Here is a 16,838-nt window from a genome sequence, read left to right as displayed (position 1 = left end):
ATATAAAAACTTGCTAAGATTTTAGCGTAATAATATACGGGCTAATCTAATCTCTCCCTAATAATAATCTATCCCTAATAATAATAAAGCACGGATTGGATCTCCGGATTCACCGTCACAATACGCTTTCTTCATGTGAATTTACGCTTTCGGTTTAAATTTAAAACTATAAGCGAGGTGGTACTATTTTACCTGTGTATCTATATCTATCCGCTGTGGACAAGATTTTCGTCCGTCGTTACTATGGGCCAACTTTGCGGGCCCATCTACTGTATGAAACAACGCAAAAAATAGTTGGCAGTAAGCAGGATCGAACTTGCGACCTCCGCACCAAACCTAATATGAGCGATCAGTTGAGCTAGGATTTGTTGGTGTTTTAACATAGGGTTCCCTAATGTTGAATTAGTACCACCTCGACTTCTTATATCAAACCACACCAGTTAATATACGTGTAAAACTTGCACATACCCAGAAGCTGGCTGCCAGATGATTCCTATGAGAGAACGGACGTGCACGGATTGCTGCTATGGCCGGAAGAAATTAAGGAATGAGGGACTACACAATATGGATGAAAAAGAAAAGAGTTAGGCCTACAGGTACGGCAAGACACCTCGAGGAAAAAAGATCAGATTGATGAGAAAGGAAAAGAGAGAGATTGGGATCGGGATGACGAACGACACGGATTCAGGCTTAATTAGCGCATAAACAACTGACGAGCTGCAGCCCGCGGCGGCCGCTGTAGCGCTTGCCCTAGGCGCAATAAAACACACTGTCGACCACAACGGCCCAGCTCAGGGATCCCAAGGCCGAACTGTTCGCGCGCCTTCAAAGGGGCCATCGACGTGGAAGGGTCGCCAGCTGACGAGCAGCGTTGATCGGGGTTTGCGTCCTTCACGGACTCAACTACGACGGGAAAGCCGAGAAAAAAAGGACATCAACCATATAGCTCAAGTAGGATTAGACAATATATATTGGACTAATATACACACACACAGGTTAGCATCAAAAATATGGATTCTAATCTCAATGAAGTGGTTGTTCTCGAGCAGAAAGAAGATGATATGCTTAAGGTCCTGAAGGTGGACATGCTGGAGGTGGTGTTGTATGGAGGAACAATTGCATCTAGGTAAATTTATTACTTTCCAAAAAGTGTTGTGTGTAGGACATTTTTATTGTCTGATGTCAGTGTGAGATGCTTCATCACTATGTATCTATGGTCCGATCTTCAACGCCGTACTGAAGTCGGATGACAAATATTGTGTGTATATCAGTGCTCTAATTTCAATATTATTTTTTTGTTTCCTAAATTGCATCCAGAAAACACCTGACACTCTATCAACACGTCCACCGACATTGGTTGACTCATTCATGCTTATTTCAAATTTTGTTTATGGATACCGCACTACAAAATATATTATTTGAAAAAAGGATATAGTAAATGAATGTAGTTTAGTTTATTAAAATAGCTTGATTAATTATGACAATTGTAATATTCTACCAACATAATTGTAATACTAGGAGCATTACAGGTCAATGAACTATAAGTTGTGGGGAAGGAAGACTCACGAAGCGATGTGGCCGAAATTTAACTAAAATATATATTTTTCGGCCGAAAGGTTTCGGTACTTTCCATCCCAGGCGAAAATGGCCAAAATTTAGCTGAAATCCGTTTTTTAACCAAAAATCAAAACACAGCTCTCGTTGCAACGCACGAGCTTTTGTGCTAGTAATAATAAAGGACGGATTGAGTTTCTGGGTTCACCGTCGCGGCGTTTTTACACACAGGTCCCTGTGTTTCAGTGTATTCAACCCGCAGTACGTATAGTAGGTCAACCGAACCGGTATGTCGAGATAAAAGGAAAATAAATCTGCCTCCCGATCCCATCTCGGTCTCCAAGCTCCAGCGCGCCGCCGCCTCCTGCCGACCACCCCGCCCCTCCCCGGCACCGCGCGCCGCCACGAACGCCGCGGCCGTTGGCGGCTCCCCCCGCCCCTGCTACTCTTCTCCGCTATCGCCGCCTAGCCCCGCTGCCTCCTCTCCACCGGCGGGATTCGCCGCTACCGGCCACCACCGATCACCCCAAGCCCTCACCGTGTCGTCGGCGCGGCTTTGGTGACTCCTCCCCTGCTCCTACCTCGCCCCCACACGTAGCTCGGCCCACTGGATGGAGCTCCTCCGCCCAGTGGTCATGGCCATGGGGTGCTCAAGCTCCTCCTCCGATTAGTTCACCCCTCCTCTCTCTCTCCTCCTCCCTCTCCCTCCCTCTCTCTCTAAACTCAGCTCTGTTCTTCTATTCTAGATGTGCAGGGAGGAACGTTTCATGGACAATGAGGAGATATGCAAACCACGCCATGACCTGAAGGTCCGTGTCATGAAACCCCCTTCCCCTTTTCCCTGTATAGTGATGCTCCATATTGCTTGATATGATTTTGGTCAATCTTCACTTGAGCCGAGCTAGCTGCTGGAGCTGGACTTATTTTGTGAAATGGTGTTTCCGACACCACGTTGCTGCTGTCCCTCGGTTTGCTCTGCACACGGGTACTGGAACTACTTGTCGCCAAGGATGAAGAGCTACAACGGTGTGCTCGCCAAGGCCATCGACATGGGCACCAGCCACCTCGTCAAAGGCATCGTCGTGTGCAGCAAGGCCTACGCCAGCCAGGTAGGTAATGCTCCGGCCTGCTCTATCCCTTGTGTCTTTTTTACGACAAGGCAATTCCTCTGAATCCTAAGCCGTGCAGGTTCAAAGGGGAGCCAACGTGATTAGTCCTCAAGCAGCCAGCGGCGCGAGCAAAACGCTTGGGCGACACCGGTGGAGCTGACGGGAACAGCCATGCAGGCTCGGCGACAAGGGCTTTGGGTCATCAGCTTTGGCAAGTGGCAGTACAAGTTCGGGCATGACGACCTTTATTTCGTAAAGACGTGACTTTGATGTTTGAATCTTCCTTCTGATCATGTTAATGATAACGAGGCTCTCTTGATAGAATGTGAATTTGTCCCTTTGTTTTGTTTTCTTTTGCACTATATTGTGTTCTTCGTCAAGCACAAATCGCTACCGACAGGGAGTGGCGTGGACGCCATGGACTTCCACGACACGGCATTCAACACTGTTCCAACGTGCTCTGGTCATCTGACTATCTGTCTGTACAACGTCAACGACAACGTGATGGTTGCCTCCGGGCCATGGCAGGCATTCTTCCCGGAGCAGGAGGACATGTAGGTCAACTATGGAGGGGCGTGAACAGATGATGTTGGAGTACTACGTGTGTTGAGTTCCAGCAGCACAAACATGCTAGCCACGTCTAGCTCCGTCTCGATGCTTCCTCTACTCATTTTACTTCGTGCATGATATCTCCCATGTTCTTTGAATTATATATGTGCTTATTCATAATTCATAATGCTTTGATTATTTCTACTATAACGAGTATTTGATATGACTAATGCAGAAAGTTTCTCAACCTTAACTAATTATTTATATAGTCAGTGTGATACGAAACACAAAAGAACAAGAAATCACACGCATATTGGACAAAATATGTAAGCTAGATTTTATAAAGTTAATACTGTTCGTTTTGCTTTTTATGCACTTACCAAATTTCATGAAAGAAATTAGCCGGTCTGAATGCATGTCCAATATAAAGGGTTGTCCACCAGGTTCACTTTAAGTTTTTCTCCCGTTGCTGCGTTTTTGCGAAAAGATCCTATGGTTTTTAATAATTAAACCCGCAGTCCTCATCATTAGTCAGCCCCGAACCGGTACAGAGGAGAGAAAAGAAAAAAGAAAAGCCCAGCGCCCCGCACGACCCTGCCTCTTCGATCCCAGCGCCACCTCCATCCCGCCGCCACCTCCTGCCCTGCGCAGCCCGCCCCACACCTCGTCGACCGGGATCGCGTCCCTCCCCAAATGGCGGCGATGATGGAGGGCGCCGCCCACCTCCTGACCGACAGATTCGCGGGCTGCCCCCCTCCCTGTGCCGGGCCGAGCATCGGCTTGGAGGCCCCTTGGGGCTGCCGTCGGTGCGGGAGTCCCGCGCGGCCGTGCGGGCTGGGGTGGTGGAGGCTCCGCCGAGCCATCGACGGGCAGGGAGACGAGCTCCTGTTGAGGCGGCGGGGCTTGGTGCGGGCTGGTCTTCCGGATCGAGCCCTTCCTCATCTTTCTCTCGTTCGCTTGGCTCCTTCCCTCACAATTGGTGCCCGGGCGTCGCCATCGCCATGGATATGCTGCACAGCGCGGACGCCTGCCTCTCCCCCAGGAGGGCCATGTTGCCTCAGGTGCACCCGAGGGGAGGGGGAGGTGGGTGGAGCGCCCGCATCAGCGTGTCGTGAACCCCCTGCATGATGTTGAACACCTCAGGCAAAAGAAGATGATTGTGTTTCCGTGGTTAGGGCTGCTGTCGTCGTGCTTCATCAGCGTCGTCATTGCAGGGTTCATTTTGTACAAGTACGATCTTGGGAGTAAGGAAGCAGAGATACCTCTTCAATCCCAAAATTTATGTTGTTTCGGGAATTACGATGACAAGCAAGCACTGAATCTTTCTTGGCTATCTATAAAATTTGTTGCGACCGTACATGGCTTCTGAAGTGACGAGTAACAGTAATCATGTCAGGTTAATCCAAGCTCAATCCGTTGGTATGCCGCATGGCTGGATTGCTTGCTTTGCCATGTACTGGAGGCGCTCAATGAAATCCGTCAGTTTGCTCTTGGTCTTGGAGGATTACGGAAGAGGATATGTAGATCCTTCCAATCCCTAGCGATGTACTAGAAGTTATAAATGGTGGTGAGTATCAGGCATCATTTTTTTTTCTGAATCTAGGCAATCAAATATATCCTCTTCTCCGGCCCAGTGATTCGTAGATGATTCATAGTAAAGTGTCAGAGCGAGGTGATTCTAGCATTTGCCTCTTCTGTGGAAACTTTTAGGGACTACGTATCATTCAACAAAGGCAGACCTTCTGACTGCTTCTGTGAATTTGTGTTTAACAGAACATTAGGTTTCTAAATTGTGCAGATGTGTGCAGAGAAACTATATATAGCCAATAAAATTGACAGAGGAAGGCTTAGGTGCTAACCGTTAGGTGAAGTAAGGTTGGTTTCCTATCTTATGTGGTTTGTCGAAAAGAAAGGGCTTCCACCACCATGAATATTCCACAAAAAACAGACTTCATACTTGGTAATACATGAAGCTGCAGTCTTTATAGATATCCTGTATAGATCAAGGATATACATTATCATCTGCATTCATCTGGTGTTTTTTTTATGACAGATGGTTGTGGCTGAAACCGCACATCTTCATTGAGATTTAGATGGACAGGATAAGAGTGTCGAGAAAGCATAGTAATCCAGATCATAAGCCTTTTTCTACAATAATGGACTCAAAAATGAAAGAAAAACATGGGCCTGAATGTCTATACATGAAATAATCAAATAATTCTATACCATGGCTTACTGATGCAAATATGCTGTCTACTAGGTAGTTATGCAAACATCTATTCCACCTAGGTGCTTACTTATACACACTTGTACTTTCTGTTGTTGTAGTTAATTGAAAATGTTTGTTATTTAATTTGGTTTCTGAAGATGCTATCATTGCAGTGTTAATTAGATTCTCATTATGAACCTGTGTTCACATTTTAATGTTTTCTGACTCTGACAGATTGTGTTTGAGAATAATTTGATGAACCACCATGTCGCCCTTCAATCTGGTTCGATGGGAAAGTAAATTACATCGCTTGAGCGGGTCAACATAGCCTACAGGTTAAGTGGATGCTATCACTTTATATGATCTTTTATTTATTCCCTTTCATTCTACCATTGCTTAACTTTATTTCATAAACTGTTGTTGCTATGTATGCATGATACATTTATAGAGCTGAAATTTCAGTGAATCAATAAGTAATTAACTATGCTTCAAGTAAGGAAGTTATTTGGTATAACTTTTTTGAGGACTAAATTACTAGCTTAATGTTTGGAAGTTATTAAGCCGCACATACGGCATGTGTGTACATGAAGACCTGATGCATCAAAGCTCGGTGTGGACACACCTTCTTAGAGGACATGTTTGTCTACAAATTATCCGAGCTTCAATTTCCAGAATAAAACACATGTTTTTATTTATTATGGTTTCTTCTCTTACATAACCAAACATTGTGCAAATGTTGATTTTTCATTTCCTTCCAACGCCATCAAATCCCAGTCTTATCTAATTTGAAATGGCTCCAGCGTGTGTGATGTATCACTCCCCTCGGTTTTTTGGAGGAACATGGTGCTATTTGGTGTTTTTGGTTGTGGAAAAAATGTCATTAGTCAGGCACTTTCTAAGGTGGTCAGCTGACTGCTCTGTTGTCATGGATGTGGGAAAATCTTTGTATATAGTATTTTCTTGGTACCATCTCTATACCGTCTATTGAGTTTGAAAATGCTCGCGGTACTCCAATTCTGAAGCTCTGGTTTATGTGGGATGTGGGGAAAAAGGAAATGAGATGTCTGATGTTCTCATATATGGATTTCCCCCAATTGACAATGACATTGCCTGACATGATGTGAACAATGGAGCCGCTTACATTCCATGGCAAGCTCACCATGGTCACTTTCTTACTCCAGATGGGTGGGAGGGAACAGGGAGGAAGAGGGAGCCACCCAAGGTCCGGTTGATATGGCGGTGTGGGCGAAGGACACGATGGTGCGGCCGCTAGAAGCGCTATTCTTCCTGCCCTCATCCTCCGAGAACGACGGGGACAAGGGAGGAGGCATCGGCTCTATCCTAACAGAGGGGAAGAAGAATGGGAAACGGGAAGAAAGATCGAGTTCATGCGTGTTCTCTGTGTGTGTGTCGGTCAAGTTTTCAATGAGCCAAGCCCAAAAAATAGTGCAAAACAAATTACAAATGAAATATTATATTCCAAAAAATGTTCATCACTGTAAAAATGATTCCATTTAAAAAATATTCTTGAAATAAAAAAACACCTTCTCAAAACAAAATAAATATTCATGTTTTTCTGAATAACAAAAAATAAAATTAATTAAAGACTATTTCATACCAAAAAGAATCACCCGGTGTAAAGTTATATTTAATATTTCGCTCGGTGCAACGCACGAGCATTTGTACTAGTAGAATGAGCATTTGTACTAGTAGAATGATTATACTCCCATTGCAACGCCACAACGCACCGGCAATTGTATAGTGTACTAAAAATAGCGTAGCATGGATGGGTTACGTCTTCCTGTTTTGAAATGCCTACAACGTTTCATGGATAAATGAGGATTAGGAAAGTTGTATGAAGAAAGATTGAGTGGACTAAATAACATAAAAATACGAGCACTGCTATGCACATGATGATTCCACGCACGACAACGTTCGTACACCATCGGAGACAACGTTCGTACACCATCGGATTACCTAGTTCCTTTAATATGTGTGATTTGTAATCTCGTCGGGCACAAATCGTGTGTTAGCAATCGTGTGCAGAGCACTTGCATAAAAATACCACATTTGGGATTTGGGGCTGTGGTTCCAGAGAACTAACATTTTTTTTCGAAATTCCCGAAACTTTCATGAATAATATAATAGCATGAAACAATAAAAAATTATACATACGTTTGAGACGTATCACTCGCCCCGTGTCGCCAGAGCAGCAGGGATCGCCCGGGTTCAGTAAGACGAGAGATCCATCGATCGGGTTCAATAAGTGGACTCGCTCGGGTTCTGCCCAAAAAACGCCATGCAGATGCGCCTCTGGCCCGCTCAGAACGTAAATCCCATTTTTGGTCATAGAACTAGGTGTTCACCACATCCATGATGACACATGTTTTTTTCTCTGTCAATTATCATCATGAAAGTGTCATTTTCATGATAGAAAATATTTTCGTACGGGCCACAATATCATGGATGTGCCATTTTCTTGCAGTGGGGGTGTTTGCAAAAAAAAAAAGAAGATTGTCCAATGACTCACATCCATTGTCTGGACACTCTCAACGGGATTAGGTTCCGGCTTTCCAGCAAACTTGGCTAGAATCAATGCTTGCAATTTTTGCAAAATGTGCCTCCATGCTATGAGTTCTTTATTCTAAAGCATGCACACCGTTGTTAGTCCAACAATCTTACAGGTCACCCTAAAGGAGTTTTTTGGGTTCGTTGCACGGCATGCCCAGAGCCATCGGTTGATCCAACGTGCAATACATTTGGGTTGGCTCCAGCCAACACCTCGACGAATCATACAACCCCTTGGGCCTCGACAGTTGCCTGTGATGCCTCCAGTCTTCTGTAAGCACCGTAGATCTTTTCCTCTCATTTTTCAGGTTGATGTGTATAATATCAATCATGTCATGATCATGATTTTCTAATAAATGGTCGAGATATTCTGCCAGCAGCAATATAAATATCGTATATATACTCAACGGCTCACACGATATTCGACAGGTCACAGTCATATGTCCATATCTTCATACTGTAATGCTGCCAGTGATACGAATAAATGGCACCAATTTATTTCCTTCCTGTGTAGAGAATTCGACAATCAGAAATGAATAAATCAAAATCACATTTTTATAGTAAGCATTAATGCGGAAGATTGAATATTTGCTATAGTAAATACGACGACCCGCTCCCGTCTTCCAAATACGCATGCTCATCGCTATATATAGACGCGCTCTCCGACTGCCACAATAACAATATCACCACCACCACCACTCTCAAATCTTATCGCCATGGCGACTTCTCTGTCGCCAACCGCTGTGGTGATGGCTCTGGTGCTGGCCACGCTGGCCGCGCTCTCCTTGGCGCACAAGGAGCACCAGCACGCGCCGGCTCAAGCACCAAGCCCCACTCACCATCATGGCCATCTTGCCCCGGCGCCAAGCCATCATCGCCATCACGGGCCAGCGCCGGCGCCTGCTCCCGCCCACGCGGGACACCACCAACATCACCATGCTCCGGCCCACTCGCCGGGCCACCACCATCATCACCATGCTCCGGCCCACTCACCGAGCCACCACCACCATCACCAAGCTCCGTCTCCATCATCGATCCACCACCATCATCACCACAGTCCCGCACCGTCGCCGATCCATCACCATCATCACCATGCTCCGGCACCATCGTCGGTCCACCACCATCGTCACCACGCTCCAGCGTCGTCCCCAGTCCACCTCGACGCCAAGGAGCTAGACACTTAGAGTTATACGATTTCCTATGTATATCTTCATCTTATTTCCCCCGGGGAAGTGTTTAATAAAAGGACCATTTGACGGAAGCTCAAATCTCATATTTTCTTCAAAAACGTTAATGGTAGGTTTAATGGTCCTTAAGAACAGCCTACCTAGTGTGGTTGGTGCAATGGGATGTTTAGGCATAACAATAATGAGATGGCAATCATTAATTTAGGTAGGATTTGCCATATTCAACTTAATTTCAGTAGTAACAAACGAACCAAGATTGAGATTATCATAAACGGATTTGGGGATAGTAGAAAAACAAACACCTAGATCACATAAAGCACTGAACCTAGATCACTTGTTGTCTCAAATATATCCTCTTGTTTGGTCAGAAGCTAACCATATAGCTTTTTATTTTTAGCATCCAATTCACGTACCTTATATGCAACTTGATCAACAAAGTGTTTTTACGCCTCGTCGTTTGATACGTCGGGGAGCAGATGCTTGAGAGTCAACATCTTTACAAAGTTTGTTCCAAAATATGAAGGTTCTGATATTGACACTTGCCGAGCTCCTAAAAAATTCTTCGCTATTTCTCATCATCTTGACACCCTCAACTGGATTAGGTTCCGTCTTCCCAGCAAACTTGGCTAGAATCACTCTTTGGCTCTCTGCAGTTTTAGCAACACGTGCTTCCATGCTACAAGTCATTTATTCTACAACACGCATATCGTTAGTGAGTCCAACAATCCTATCGGCCATTTGACCGAGTAAGCCATCACGATTCTTTAAGATTTTAGTAAATGTTTTTTCCAGCTCATTTTGAGTAGTTCTAAAGTTTTTAGAGTTCCGTCAAAGAACTTCTATTACCATTGCTCGTTCCAATTAAATTATTAGGTGCTCCATTATTAATTGGATACCGGGCTTAGGAGCATACCCAAGATTTTTTCAACTAGAATTATAGTTGTTGCAAACAATAAAGTTACTCCCTCCCTCCATATATATAATGCATGATGCATTTTTGAGGCTAACTTTGACCATATTCTAGAGCAATAAGATATGACATGCAAGTTACACAAAGCACACTGTCGGTGTCAAAACCGGCGGATCTCGGGTAGGGGGTCCCGAACTGTGCGTCTAGGCCGGATGGTAACAGGAGGCAAGGAACACGATGTATTACCCAGGTTCGGGCCCTCTTGATGGAGGTAAAACCCTACGTCCTGCTTGATTAATATTGATGATATGGGTATTACAAGAGTAGATCTACCACGAGATCAAGGAGGCTAAACCCTAGAAGTTAGTCTATGGTATGATTGTTGTATGATGAAGTTGTCCTACGGATTAAAACCCTCCGGTTTATATAGACACCGGAGAGGGTTAGGGTTACACAAAGTCGGTTACAATGGTAGGAGATCTTGAATATCCGCATCGCCAAGCTTGCCTTCCACGCCAAGGAAAGTCCCATCCGGACACGGGACGAAGTCTTCAATCTTGTATCTTCGTAGTCCTGGAGTCCGGCTGAAGGTATAGTCCGGCTACCCGAACACCCCTAATCCAGGACTCCCTCACACACCGTCAAATTAGCATGTGGAATGAGCTTCTAATGATATAATTTTCACATTATACATCTCATATATTATTAATCTTATAAATACTCAAAGGAAAACCTTGAAAAATGTATTAGGCCTTATATATATGGATGGAGGGAGTAACATCATTAACATTGGTATTGGTAATGGAATTCACATTTATCTCTTCTTTACCTCTTATGGTGTTGATTAATTCATCGATCCTTGGTGTCCAACTCTTCATTTTTCTCTTCGGAGATAGAACTAACCTTTCTTGTGGTAGACCTCTCCACATTCCATTGGGAATGGTTCTCTTGCATATCATCTAATAATTTCCTGGCCTTCACAGCCGGTCTTCCCATAATGATACCTCCTGCAGCTGTAACAAGAATAATTTTTGACATGGGATTAAGAGCACTATAAATATATGAAGAATCATTCTTCCATCCCATGGACGGGGAAATTTCTTATAGCCTCCTTCATGCGGTCCCATGCAAGCACTAGTAGCTCGCGGTATTCGTGCTTAAAACCTATGATCTGAGATAGAGTTGCATAATTTTTGCAGGGGACAAATCTTAGATAAAAACATGCTATAACACAAACTCCATGAGGTTCTAGTTCCTCTAGGAAAAGCTAGAATCCATTCCTTTTCTTTTCCTCTCAAAGAGAAAGGAAATAGACATAACTTCAAAGGGTCTGGTTCACAGTCTTTTATACGTGTCATATCACATAGTTAGGTAAAAGTGTGTAAAAGCATGGTGGCATCCTCTGATGCAGAGCCTCGAAATTAGTTTTCTTGAACCATAGTGACTAAGCGGGGCTTAATTTAAAATTGATACATGCACCCTATTTTGGTGGAGAGTGCTTCTCGACATCCTTCCAGATTTTTGCACATTGAAATACCACCATATCAAAGAAATAGGACGTTCCGAAGTGTTCCCGGCTATGGATGAAAACTTGATACATGCATTGCATCATTGGTTTGCGAACAGTTTCTAGAATGCAACTCAGCATTGGTTCCAACTAAAAATCCCAAGACGCACCTAGACACGTGGAAAATATATTCTAATGGACCATATGCTCAATGATAGGGATTGGTGTACAATTATCTCCATAATGTACTCGATCTGGCTGTCCAAAAACTGTTGGAGGCATGGTAGTGGGGTGTTCGATCCTCTGTAATAAGTGACATGGGCATAGGAAATTCCGTGTTTGCTTGAATTGTTGGCGGAGCGAAGCAAGTTACCCACTTGCCAATGTTGGGAACACCTGAAGAGGATGGGCGAGGATAAAACTTATGGTCCTAATCACTATGAATTTCAAAGGGTGGTTCTCGCGGTGTGGCTAGATAACATGTGAGCTTTGCTAGTGCTTGGTGCAAATCTCTGCCAAGTGTGGCTAATCCTCTTATTGTCGAGATGCTAGGTATTTATGAATGTGATAGTTTTGCTCATCTTTGAGGCCTCTCTCATGTCACCATGCAGGAGGACTGTCTAGATGTTGTTAACCTCTACACCTCGCATGGAAGTTCCTACTCTCTTAAAACACCTCATCATTGTCATCATTTGTTGGTGCATATAATGACACATGCTCCTCAAGGATATCAAAGAAGCGAACCTTTTTCAAGTAGAAAAACATCTCACTCCATAACTAAATTAGAGTTTGATCTTTTATGTTTGTGTTGTCTTTTTGTAGCCATTGAGCAAAGATAGGTTGTAATTGTATGGCGGTACAAAAACGGGTCTTGTGGACGGCCTAAAGAAAGCATGGTATAATTATGAATGTACAAGACACAAATGTGAAACCAAGAAATATTCATACCCAGATAAGGTGGGATATGATTGCATCACAACGACGAGAGTTAAACTCGTATCTTGTCATTGGCAAGGAGATGTTTTACCATTGAACTATGCTCTCTACGGAATATATTCTATAGCATATATCCGCGTGGATTGCCGTCTATGTATGGGTCGACCATTTCATTTCATTTTCTGCTAAATTAGAGTTTGTGGATGGAATCCCCCAAGAAGATTTGGTAACTTGTAGTTACCGCTCCTTGAGCGGTACCAAATAAATGGTTACTCGAATCAAGGTTTTGGGCATCAAGAATCCATGTGTTTCTTCTTGGCATACCTAATTTCATGACCAGTCTAAAGCACCTATTCCTTTTTTCGCCTAGCATATTAGGAGAAGTGCAAACAACTCAGCAGATGAATGTACTAAGCTCGCTTCCACCCTTGACTTATTTGGGAGCTGGGTCGAGAAACATCCTAAGTTAATAGCGAACTGCCCTACAGGTTGATTTCAGATCCTTAATCAATTAAACCCTGTTTCAATGCCAAAAAAGACAAAGGAGTATAAAAGTATAAAGTGGAAGATTGATTTGACGTTTGTGTGTTGTTTAATCCGCCCGCACATCTCATCTATATATGAGGCAGATGGAATTCCCATACAATAAAAATAGTCCAACTCGTGTTCAAAGTGTCAAAATTTGACCTAACTCGGAGTCACCATGAGCGCTGGCACATAGTCTATAGCTCCTGGCGTTTAGGGTGATACAGTATCGTGTGTATATCTTCATCTTCTTTTTCCTGGGGAAATGTTTAATAAACAGATCCTTTGATGAAAGATCAAATCTCACATTTCCATAAAAAACATTAATGCTAGCTTTAATGGTCCTTACGAATGGCCTACCTAATTTGGTGCAATGGAGATCTTCATGCATAAAAATAATGACAAGGCCAATCATAACAGGGAAATCATTAATTTAAATGACTACACATGATTAATTATGGCACCCTGGCTCAGAGGGACCGAAACACCCTGTATTCCAGCCTAGAGATCAAGTCTTCTAGAATACGACACTGCTTGGTATAGAACACATTGGCTCTTATTACAAAGGATAAGGGCACAAAGGACCCGATGTTACAGAGGATTACATCGACACAACGACACTATGCCTGCTAAGGTAGCTCTAAGCTAGCAGCGGAACAACTCGTAGCAGCGGAATAACTTCTAGAAGCAGAACAACAATGACGGTGATGAACTCCACTCCACAGGGACTCTGGTTGGGACACAATTTAGCTCGCACGCTCGGTATCCTTGACAGGAAATCAATTACCGCATCACCTGCAACTGGCATGACATGCCAGGTGAGTACTTTGAATGTACTCGCAAGCTCACAACAACCAAAAGCATCAAGACAAGACAACAACATAGCATTAAAAGGTTAAATTATTAACACTACTATGATGAGGAAGCAACTACTAAGCATGATATGGTAATGCTAGAATAACTGGTGAACCATTTCACTCTTGGCTATCTGGTATGACTCCAACATATCTATAATTTATGAAGTAGTCATGCCAATATATTATTATTCTTGGATGTTTTACAATCATTTATAGCAACTTTATATCATTTTTAGGGACTAACCTATTGACCCAGTGTCAAGTGCCAGTTGCTGTTTTTTTCTTGTTTTTTACATCGCAGGAAATCAATATCAAATGGAGTCCAAACGCAACGAAACTTTATGGAGATTTTTTGGACCAGAAGGAACCCATTGGGCCAGAGCTGCACCTGGGGGTGCCTCGAGGGGGGCACAACCCACCAGGGCACGCCCAGGTGGGTTGTGCCCACCTCAAGTGGCCTCCCGTACCCCTTCTTTGCACTATAAATTCCCAAATATTCCGAAACCCCTCGGGGTTAACCTAGCTCAGAAGTTCCGCCGCTGCAAGGCTCCGTAGCCACCGAAAACCAATCTAGACCCATTCCGGCACCCTGCCGGAGGGAGGAATCATCTCCGGTGGCCATCTTCATCATCCCGGCGGCCACCATGATGAGGAGGCAGTAGTCCACCCTCAGGGCTGAGGGTTTGTACCAATAGCTATGTGTTTAATCTCTCTCTCTCTCTCATGATCTATATCATGGGCTTTGTTAATATAGATGGATCATATGATGTTTCTCCCCTCTATACTATTGTTGTGATGAATTGAATCTTTACCCTTTGAAGTTTTGTCATGTCGGATTGAATGCTTAGATTTAAGAACACATGATGTATGTCTTGCGGTATGAATACTTGAGGTGACAATGGGGTATCTTATTGACTCACTTGATATACGTTATGGCACTCAACTTGTGGATTCCTACGGTGATATTGGGGTAATCTATGCATAGGGGTTGATGCACGTTTTTATTATCTTTTCTCCGATAGAAACTTTGGGGTCTCTTTGTAGTTTTTTGTGTGGATTGAGCATTATGAATATGATTATGCTTTGGTGTTATTCTAGTATGAACTCTAGGATAGATCGAACGGAAAAATAGCTTTGCGTTATTTTAGTATGAACTCTTGAATAGATCGAGCGGAAAGAATAGCTTTGAGGTGGTCTCGTACCCTACAAACAATTTCTATCTTTTGTTCTCCGCTAATAGGAACTCGGGAGTGATTCTTTGTTGCACTTTGAGGGATAATTATATGATCCAACTATGTTAGCACCGTTGAGAGGTTGCACTAGTGAAAGTACGAACCCTAGGCCTTGTTTTTAAGCATTGCAATACCGTTTTTGTGCCCGTTTACTATTTGCTACCTTGCTATTTCTATTTATTCAGATTATAAAAATATATTTCTACCATCCATATTACACTTTTATCACCATCTCTTCGCCGAACTAGTTCACCTATACAATTTGCCATTGTATTGGGTGTGTTGGGGACACAAGAGATTTCTTGTATTTGGTTGCAGGGTCGTTTGAGAGAGACCATCTTCATCCTACACCTCTCACGGATTGATAAACCTTAGGTCATCCACTTTAGGGAAAATTGCTACTGTCCTACAAAACTCTGCGCTTGGAGGCCCAACACGTGTCTACAAAAATAAAGTTGTGTAGTAGACATCAAGCTCTTTTCTGGCGCCGTTGCCGGGGAGGTGAGTGCTTGAAGGTATATCTTTAGATCTTGCAATCAAATCTTTTAGTTTCTTGTTTTATCACTAGTTTGGTTTATAAAAAGAAAACTACACAAAAATGGAATTGAGGTTGCATCATATTATTGATCATCTTTATAATATCTTCCTTGAAAATGATAATTCGGAAAATTGTGCTCAATTGTTAGAAGAAGTCAAGAAAATTCTTGGCACACATTATTTGAATGATGAGCATGATTGCAATGTTGTTAGTGTGAATTCTTTGAATATCCAAAATGCTAACGATGATTGCACAAGTCATGACAAAAATGTTTCTTATAAGCATGTCACTTTTTGTGGAGTGAATTGGGAGTGCCTTTGCACACCAAAAAGGGAAGATAGATTTTGTAAGAAGCGTAAATATTTAGAAATTAAAAGGTTGCAAGAGAGGCTAGATGATTATGCTGAAAGATGTAATTTTTTTCATCATCCTTGTGAACTTTGCAATGAACGTGGTCATTTAAATCTCCAATGCAAATTGTTTCATGATCAAATCGTATCCAAAAATTGTGATAACTTGATTACCCTTGAGCATCATAAAGAGCTTAGTCTTCTTTTGGTGTATGAAGAAATGAAACATATAACTAAGAGTTTTCCAAATCCGGAGAGATTTCTTGATTTTGATCAAGAGGAAATTTATATGTTTTGTTCGGTAAATTTCATTGAGAATCCTTATATTGCCAACTATCCAAAGTCAAGAAAACCAATAGAATATGAAGAGAGTACCAATGAAAGGGAAAATATTTCCCAATACCCTCCTAGTGTTTATTATGATGAATCAGGTAACGAGGAGGAGCTTCCTATCCAATCAATCTCTTCAACAAGAAGCTTGAGAAAATTAATTAAACCCACACATGGTGTGGTGAAGAAGAAGAAAATAAGAAAGAATAGAGGTAAAAAGGTACCTCTCCCAAATAATGTTGCTCCCATCACCATCGTGCCTCATGAAAGTGAATCAAATATGTTGATGGAGGATTATGATAGTGATGATGATTTTGTTATGCCTATTGCTTGTTGTGATGATTATGATTGGGAAGACAACGATATCCCTTATGATCTTGAAAATCTTTTTAGCACTTGCTTGGAAGAATATGATAATAATGTTTGCTATACTATTGGTGCCATTCATGCTATTGATAAGAATGTTTGTGATGATAT

The 16,838-nt window shown here is 42.8% G+C and overlaps 1 protein-coding gene across 4 annotated transcripts; it reads left to right on the top strand.

Moving 5' to 3' along the window:
- Positions 1-1,873: 1,873 nt before the first annotated feature.
- On the top strand, positions 1,874-3,009 carry LOC119355578. 4 transcript variants are annotated; one of them, XM_037622401.1, is made up of 4 exons: positions 1,876-2,113; positions 2,301-2,363; positions 2,460-2,663; positions 2,743-3,009. In XM_037622401.1, exons 2-4 carry the CDS (start codon positions 2,301-2,303, stop codon positions 2,821-2,823), a joined length of 348 nt encoding a protein of 115 aa, XP_037478298.1. In that variant the 5' UTR covers positions 1,876-2,113; the 3' UTR covers positions 2,824-3,009. The 4 variants fall into 4 exon arrangements, 3 of the variants coding, with proteins under 3 accessions (XP_037478298.1, XP_037478297.1, XP_037478299.1); XM_037622400.1 differs by having other exon boundaries at positions 1,876-2,200; XR_005171614.1 differs by having other exon boundaries at positions 1,874-2,200; positions 2,301-2,667.
- Positions 3,010-16,838: the final 13,829 nt, after the last annotated feature.

The sequence above is a fragment of the Triticum dicoccoides genome, chromosome 2A (genome assembly GCF_002162155.2).
Source record: "Triticum dicoccoides isolate Atlit2015 ecotype Zavitan chromosome 2A, WEW_v2.0, whole genome shotgun sequence".
Taxonomy (NCBI): Eukaryota; Viridiplantae; Streptophyta; class Magnoliopsida; order Poales; family Poaceae; genus Triticum; species Triticum dicoccoides.
The sequence above is the reverse complement of the archived record's forward strand: the minus strand, read 5'-3'. Positions and strand labels throughout refer to the sequence as shown.